A 9,025-nucleotide genomic window follows, 5' to 3' on the forward strand; every position below is an offset into this window, starting at 1 on the left:
AAACCTCTGGTTCCCTTGTTCAAAATCCTACTCCCAGCCAACAACGAACTCCGGAACAGCCGGAAACGTCAAGACGAGAACGGGCTCAGGAGCAACCGGAATCGTCAAGACGGGGACGGACTGAAATTCGCCGAGGAGTTGTGACTATGAGCGAGCAAGATCAGCAGATGCTTATTGCAGAGACTCTTCATCGCCGAGGTGTTAGGACTTCTCGGGCTCGGGGAAGAGGCGTTGGGTCGAGGATAGCATCTCGTCGACCTGCTTATTCTTCATCTGCTCGGAACAACCGAACTCGGCTTCCAGAGGATTTTGCAGATAGGTGGCTTAACTTCAGCAACCCTGGACAGTAGAATAGTCCTTTGTAATAGCGTAACGCCATTTTGTAGGGTAGCGGAGTTGTATGCTGAACAAGATTTGATAAATGAAATTTTGTTTTCGCTTCTAACACTGTATTTACAGCTTAGCGAAAAAATTTCATCGTACTTGTCCTCGGTCTTATGAAGTAAATTTCTTTGACCGGACTTGGTCCTTGGTCTGATGAAATAAACATCTTTGACCGGACTCGTCTTTGGTCTGATGAAATAAACATCTTCGACCGGACTCGTCTTTGGTCTGATGAAATAAACATCTTTGACCGGACTCGTCTTTGGTCTGATGAAATAAACATCTTTGACCGGACTTGGTTTGTGTTCTAATTTGGCGATTTTTGTCGCCGGGATCGAACTTTCCCTTGTCCTAATTCGGCGAGTTTTATCGCGTGGATCGGACTTTCCCAGTTAACCGAAGTGGTCTTATGCAGTAAACCTCTTTGACTAGACATGGTCGTCCCCGGTCTTATGAGGTAAACTTCTTTGACCGAACTTGGTCGTCCTAATTCGGCGAGGTTTATCGCGTGGATCGGACTTTCCCTAATTGCAGTTCGTTTCAGACGAAGTGCTTATTAAGCTGAATTGCGGTCTTGTATCCTCCTTGGAAGCTTGGACTCACAATCGTTGGCTTATTGCAGTTCGTTTCAGACGGACTGCTTGTTAAGCTGAATTGTGGTCTTATATCCTCCTTAGAAGCTTGGACTCACAATAGTCTTTAATAATCGATCTAAAAAGGGGATCAGTCTTTAAAGAACGATATACCTTGGTACCATTTGTAAGAGACGACAAGCACATAGAGACAAAACACATAGGAAAAAATGAAAAAGACGAAGGAAAAAAACTTTAAACCTTTTTTTAAAACGACAAGTAAAAGGTACAAGTAAAAAACAAACAAATAAAAACACATACCCCTATGACCGAACTAGACACGAGACGGACTGACCGGACTTTGTCTCTTACAAGTGGAACTTCTTGAGGTTGGAGACGTGCCATGTTCGGGGTACTTGTTCTCCTGACATGTGAGTCAATTTATAAGACCCTTTGCCGAGGACTTCGGACACCCGATATGGACCCTCCCATGTGGGTTCGAGTTTGCCCAGCTTTTCTGCTCGGCTTACTTCGTTGTTTCTCAAGACGAGATCTCCCACTTGAAATTGAAGCTTTTTCACCCTTTGGTTATAATACCGGGCTACTTGCTCCTTATACTTGGCTGCTTTTATGCACGCCAATTCTCTTCTTTCTTCGGCGAGATCTAGTTCTGCTCTCAGTCCGTCGTCATTCATTTCTGAGGAGAAATTTAGGGTTCGGGGACTGGGTACGCCGATCTCCACCGGAATTACGGCTTCAGTGCCGTACACCAGGCTATACGGAGTTTCACCGTTGGAGGTTTTGGGTGTAGTTCGGTAGGACCATAGGACTTGAGGGAGATTTTCTACCCATTGTCCTTTGGCTTGTTCTAACCGAGCTTTTAACCCTTTCACCAGAATCCGGTTCGTTACTTCCGTTTGTCCGTTTGCTTGGGGATGGGAGACCGAAGTGAACCGCTGTTGAATGTTCAGCTCTTGGCACCAATTCTTGAACGTCTTGTCGGTGAACTGAGTCCCATTATCCGAGATGAGGATGTGGGGTATGCCAAATCGGCACACTATGTTCTTCCAGACGAAGTTCAATGCCTTTGAGCTCGTTATCGTAGCTAATGGTTCAGCCTCCACCCACTTCGTGAAGTAGTCCACGGCAACGATAAGGAATTTCATTTGCCGAGGAGCTTGAGGGAGTGGTCCCACTATGTCTATGCCCCATTGCATGAAAGGCCAAGGGCTTTGCATAGTGTATAGATCGGTCTGCGGCATCCTTGGGACATTTGCATGAATTTGGCACTTCGTACACTTCTTGACGAGCTGCACTGCCTCTTGTACCATGGTTGGCCAATAATATCCCCATCTCAGAACTTTTTTAGCTAAAGCTCTGGCTCCGATGTGGCTACCGCACGATCCTTCATGAACTTCTCTGAGGATGTAGTCCGTCTCTTCTGGTCCTACGCACCGCAATAACGGCTGGAGGTAAGACTTTCTAAAGAGGACTCCTTCATGAAGTTCGTACCGAAGAGCTCGGCACGTGATCTTCCGAGCTTCTCTCTTATCCTCGGGCAATTGTCCTTGATCCAGATACTGCAAGATCGGCGTCATCCAGTTCGGCGAGCTGGATACAGAATGTACCTCGGCTTCATCAATGCTTCGATGCATTAATTCTTCCGCCTTTGAGCTCGGATCTGAGGCCAACTTACTTAAGGTATCTGCTCGGCTATTTTCCGCTCTGGGAATGCGGATTATCCGAAAATAGGAGAAACTTCGGCTGATGCTTTGCGCTTTGTCCAAATACTTCTTCATTCTCTCGTCACGGGCTTCACTTGTACCCAACATGTGATTTACTATGACTTGTGAATCACAATGGACTTTGAGAGATTTGACGAGTAGACTTTGCGCTAACTGGAGTCCGGCCAGGAGGGCTTCGTACTCGGCTTCATTATTAGTAGTGGGGAATAGGAAACGAAGTGAGTAGGTTACCTCGTGTCCGTCGGGAGCGACAAGTAAAATACCAGCTCCACTTCCCATCTTGTTTGAAGCTCCATCTACGAATCCGCTCCAGCAGTCCGGCGGCTCTACTTCGGATTCCAAGGGCTGTGCTAGTTCGGCATTGGCAGAATTCTTCTGTTCGGCAATAATAGGAATTGCTTGATCGAACTTCGCTTCTGCAAGAAAATCTGCCAAGGCTTGTCCCTTGATGGCTTTCCGAGGTAGATATTCAATTGTGTGCTCTCCCAACTCTATAGCCCACTTGGCGATTCTGCCTGATGCTTCTGGCTTGGTCAAAACTTGCCGAAGAGGTAGATCGGTTAAGACGCATACCTTGTGAGCATAGAAGTATGGCCGCAGTCTCCTTGCTGCATTTACTAACGCCAGAGCAATTTTTTCCAGAGGTTGATACCTTGTTTCTGGACCTCTTAATGCTCGGCTTGTAAAGTAGATGGGAAACTGCTTTAGGCCTTCTTCTCGTACAAGCACCGCGCTGATGGTTTGATCCGATGCCGCTAAGTATAAGAATAGTACTTCGGCTTCGGCTGGAGCAGAGAGAATAGGAAGCTCGGCTAGATAACTTTTGAGCTCGTCAAAGGCCTTTTTCTGCTCGGCTCCCCACTCGAACTTTGGTGCCTTTTTCAACACCTTGAAGAACGGCAGTTGCTTTTCGGCTGCTTGGGAAAGGAATCGACTCAGTGCGGCTAGACATCCGGTTAGCCTTTGCACGTCATGTATGGACTTCGGCATTGCCATGTTCTGAACGACTTGAACTTTTGAGGGGTTTGCCTTGAGTCCGTCTTTTGAAACCCAACAACCCAGAAACTTTCCCGAATCTACCAAAAAGGTACACTTTTGGGGATTAAGTTTGAGGTTGGCTTTCTTGAGCACGTTGAGAGTGGACTTGAGGTTGTGCTCGTACTCCGAGGTGCTTTTGCTCTTGACGACTATATCGTCAACATATACTTCGACTTCCTTTCCAATCAGGTGCCGAAAAAGCTTGTCTACCATCCTTTGATAAGTGGCTCCGGCATTCTTTAAACCGAATGGCATCTTTTTATAAGCGAAAATGCCGAAATCAGTAATGAAGGCCGTTTTTGAAGCGTCAATCTCATCCATTAAAACCTGATGGTATCCTTTGTATAGATCAAGAAAACAAAAAATTTCAAAGCCTATCAGAGCTTCTACTTTTTTATCTATGTTCGGAAGGGGATAGCAATCTTTGGGACAGTGCTTATTTAGATCGGTGAAATCTATGCACATCCGCCATCCTCCTTCCTTTTTCTTGATCATGACAGGATTGGCCACCCACGAAGGATACTTCACTTCGAATAACACATCCGCCTTCAATAATTGACGGACTTCGTCATGGATGACTTGACTTCGTTCTGCCGCAAAGAGTCTTTGCTTCTGTTTTATCGGCCGGACCGAAGGATCAATATTTAAACGATGAGTGATTACCTCGGGGGGCACTCCGGTCATGTCCAACGGAGACCATGCAAAGACGTCTTTGTACTCCTTGAGGAGCTGGATGGTTTTTTCCCGAAGTAGAGGCGTTCCCGCGAAGCCGATCTTAACCGTTCTGGATGGATCGTCTTCGTACAGCTGAACTGTCATCGAGTTCGGCTCCGGTATGACTTCGGTCATCGCCTCTGACTCCGGCTGCTGTGATTGCTATGCTTGGTGGTGCCGATCTGACTGCTCGGCACTTCTAAGCGCAATTTGCAGGCATTCCTTTGCTCTTTTTTGGTCACCTCGGATGACCGCTATCCCTCCTTTAGTAGGGATCTTGATGGTGAGGTGATAGGTGGAGCAAACGGCCCGAACTGTGTTGAGCCAGTCTCTTCCCAGGATGACGTTGTACGGGGACCGAGCTTTTACCACGAAAAACTCAATCATCGTACTGGAGCTAGTAGGCGCTTTCCCCACCGTGATCGGAAGGCTGATAATACCTTCAGGGCGGGTGTCCTCCTGGGCGAAGCTCTTCAGGGGAAGCGGAGCCGGGCTGAGCCGAGCTGGGTCCACTTCTAGTTTGTCGAAGCACTCTTTAAAAAGAATGCTGACTGACGCTCCTGTATCCACAAACACCCTGTGGATCAGTTTGTTTGCCACTCCGGCTTGGATGACAATGGCGTCTTGGTGAGGAGAGATGGCCGGGACGGGATCAGCATCCGAGAACGTAATCACTTCGTCCTGCTTCAGCCTTTTATGCGTTGGCTCCTCTCGATTGGAGCCCCTGCGCTCTGACTTCAGGGACGACTTGGTCTTCCCGGCAGGGAGAGCGTCAATAGTCAGGATTACTCCATCATATTGCGGCTCGTCATCGTCTTCGGGATCCGGCTGCCTTTTCGGATCCTGAGGAGCGCAGTTCGCACCTCTCTGCTTCTTATTCTTCTTTGACTGCTTGCTTTGGTATTTTTTCAATGTCCCTGCCCTCACAAGAACATCGATACCTGCAGCCAAGTTTCTGCACTCCTCGGTATCGTGACCGTGGTCTTGATGGTAGGAGCAGTAGTTATCCTGGGGTCGGCGCGCGGCAGATTTCGTCATCCGCTTTGGCTTTTCGAACAGGTCGGAGTGTAGTTCGAAAATTTCCGCTCTCGGCTTGTTCAGCGGTACGAACTGAGCGGGCGGCTTCTCGGGATTGAGACGGGGTCCCAATCTGTCTTGCACCGGAGTCCTTTGAATCCTTTCAAAAGGAGTTCGGCGAGGATGTCCCTGATCGCCAAAAGGAGTTCGGCGAGGATGTCCCTGATCGCTATGATCGGGCTTCCTCCTGTCTCCTCGGGACGATGAGCTGTCTAACGACCGTTTGCGACGGTCTGCCTCATCGGCCCGGGAGTACTGGTCCGCAATGTCCCACATTTCCTGAGCTGTCTGCGGACCGCACTCAACGAGCTTCCTGTAGAGAGCTCCGGGCAGGATTCCATTTTGGAATGCCGAGATGACAAGCAGATCGTTGAGATCGTCTACTTGCAGGCATTCCTTGTGGAATCTTGTCATAAAGTCGCTGATTTTTTCGTCGCGACCTTGACGAATGGAAAGCAGCTGAGCCGAAGTGATTCGGGCTTCCGCTTTCTGAAAGAACCTCCTGTGGAAGGCATCCATTAGATCTCGGTAAGATCTGATGCTGCCCTAGGGGAGGCTATCGAACCACCTTCTCGCGTTCCCGATGAGCAGCTCGGGAAACAGCTTGCACATGTGGACCTCGTTGAGACCCTGGTTCGCCATGTTATACTGATAGCGCCCCAAGAAATCGTGAGGGTCCACGAGCCCGTCGTAAGTCATCGACGGAGTTCGGTAGTTCTGCGGTAGGGGAGTTCGGGTGATGTCGTCCGAGAACGGAGTCTTCAGTGCTCCGTACACGGCGAATCCGATATCTCGTCGGTATGGAGGAGATTGAGTTCTCCTGTGATTCCGGTACCGAGGAAGAGCAGGAATATGTCGGGGTTGAGGATTCTTCTTCCTGGAAGACACGGTACTACTGCGGTAGTGACTTTCATGTCTGGATGAGGAAGGAGAATCCTCCGCTTTCGTCTTCGGCTCTTGGCTCTTTTGCAGGAAGGCTAAGAACTCATCCTGCTTCTCAGCCAAGAATAGCTTGACAGCCTCATTCAAATCAGGCTGCTGGGAAGACTCAGTGGGACGATTTTTGGAGCGGCCTGTTCCTTCGCCATGAGAACTGGTGGTGGATTTATCCCTAGGCTGTTTTCCAGACCTATGGGATGGATTGGCTTCTTCCTGGTTCTCACGGGCAGGAATACGGGTACTCTGCGATCTGGTATGCATTTTTTGGGTGGAAAAAAATGGATCAAAAATTCGCTTTATCACAAATTTTGTTCTCTGTTTCCCACAGACGGCGCCAGTGATGGATCCGCGAATTTTTGATGTTAGCAAATGCTGGTAGAGAATGAAAATACAGACACAAAGAATTTACGTGGTTCGATTTACTGAAGTAAATCTACGTCCACGGGAAAAAGGGAGGGCAAGATTGTATTGCTTGATCTGTTTTCTACAGCTTACAAATACAAACTTGCTATTTGCTATATGGTGTTTTATCTCTAGAGAGCTTAACCTTCTCATATCAGATCTAAGTTCCATTTATATCTTGGACTAAGATCGTGGCTTGCATCACCACCCTAAGTCGTGGATGTCGTGTAGGTCATGGCCTAAGATCGCGGATGTAGCGTAGGTCATGGCCTACGATCGTGGCCTGAGTTGACACCACGTGGTAGTGGGTGTGTTGGACATCCTGTATGGGTCCACTAACTCCTTGTTCGGTCGAATACTGAGACCGAACTGCTTTGGTTGCCGATCTGAGAGTAGAGCTTGATGCCGACCTGAGAGCAGAGCTTGATTGGTTGGCTTTTACCGAGCTGTAGGCTGAGGCCGAACTCTTTGGTAATGCCGAACTCATACTCCTGCTTTGGTTGCCGATCTGAGAGTAGAGCTTGATGCCGACCTGAGAGCAGAGCTTGATAGGTTGGCTTTTACCGAGCTGTAGGCTGAGGCCGAACTCTTTGGTAATGCCGAACTCATACTCTTCCTTGGGCTTTGGGCTGATGGGCCGTCATTGCTGTTGGGCTTGTTTAGTACGCACCCCATTGCTGTTGGGCTTGTTTAGTACGCACCCCATCACATCTCATTTTCCTAGTGCAAATATGTTGTCACAAAAAATTACTCCTACAAATGAAGATATGAAAAAGAAATCAGTGATGAAAGGTTGTCCATTGCTAGATTTGAACCAATCCTTAGAAGAAACAGTTACGCATCCGAAGGCAACAGAGGAGGAGCCCGAATATGGCTGCAACTTCTGCCCGAAGAAGTTCTCTAACAAGCAAGCGCTGGGAGGACATCAAAACGCCCACAAACTTGACAAGGTCGGACAAAAGCGACCCCCCCAACGACAAGAAGGATGCCCCGGTAACGCTATTAGTCCAAATTCCTTCCATCAAGTTCCGAAAAAGAATAAGAGGGCACACTACATTCCATACATGGAGCATCAATCTCAGCCATTAAGATTTGGTGGCTTTTGCACTATCCCAAAACAGCCCTTTATGCCCCAAATGCATGCCCCTGGCTCCATGTTCCGAATGTCTGGTGCACCGCAATATCCCTTTATGGGACGAGGCGCAAGTACGTCTAAAGAGAGATCCACAGCGGCCGCTGCAAATAGCGATGAAGCAGGCCATCACGGCCACATTCAGCATCCAGAAGATGGCCTTGATTTATCATTAAAGCTTTAATTATGTTGCTCCTGTTTTATGCTGTTGTTTCCAGTTTCCATCAATTCTATCAGATTTTTTTTCCATGAATAAAGTCTCTAGCTAGTTCTCAACTTCTGCATACTTGGGATTATATTTGTGAAGGGCCAAGTAGAACTAGTAACTGCCAAAGTAGAACTAGTAACTGCTTTGTGAAGCTCGGGGTTTGTCTTTTCTATCTATTCTTCTCTCTTTGGCTGTTGGGTGTTGCTGCTTGGTTGCTTTAGTTCTCGTTTGTGGTTTGTAGGCCTTCTTGTGTTAGTTGTTATTATGTTGTTTTTGCTTGCTTTTTGATTCTCATGCGTAAGTTGGACCTTTGCTCGCCTTTTATGGTTTTGAGCCTTTATTAATGCATCAAAAAAAAACCAATGGTGCAACAGTGGTTTTTGGGCAATGGGATTTTGGAGGAAATTTGGCTTCCACCAAAGCCATTGACTCACCCAGCTTTTGAGGCGTTCGTCATCAATTTTTTACCGTCTCTTCGATGAGGGTCAGAATTGACATTTGTTGTTGACTCATCATCGTTTTTTGCAACAGTCTCGATGATAGGATCAGATATGGAATCCTTTTTAGCCATGACCACTTTTTTTTGCTAAATATGCAACTGCATCCATTATTTTATTAAGAAGTTTATTCATCTCGACAAAGTAAATGACATCCTCATCAAAGTTATGATAAATAGCATCCAGAAATTCTTATCATGAGTAATCAGGATTCGGGCGTCGATACTCGTGGAACCATACAAATGCTGGATGGTCAAAAAATAACAACAGTCGATCGACATCAAAGAAAAAGTGATAGTCAAAATATTCTTGAATAT

At 47.3% G+C, this 9,025-nt stretch overlaps 1 protein-coding gene across 1 annotated transcript; it reads left to right on the plus strand.

The window, feature by feature from the left end:
* Positions 1-7,638: 7,638 nt before the first annotated feature.
* On the plus strand, positions 7,639-8,187 carry LOC121796887 (protein LATE FLOWERING-like). Its single transcript, XM_042195656.1, has one exon. It carries the CDS (start codon positions 7,639-7,641, stop codon positions 8,185-8,187), a length of 549 nt encoding a protein of 182 aa, XP_042051590.1.
* The last annotated feature ends 838 nt before the right edge of the window (positions 8,188-9,025 follow it).

The sequence above is a fragment of the Salvia splendens genome, chromosome 3, assembly GCF_004379255.2.
Source record: "Salvia splendens isolate huo1 chromosome 3, SspV2, whole genome shotgun sequence".
NCBI lineage: Eukaryota > Viridiplantae > Streptophyta > Magnoliopsida > Lamiales > Lamiaceae > Salvia > Salvia splendens.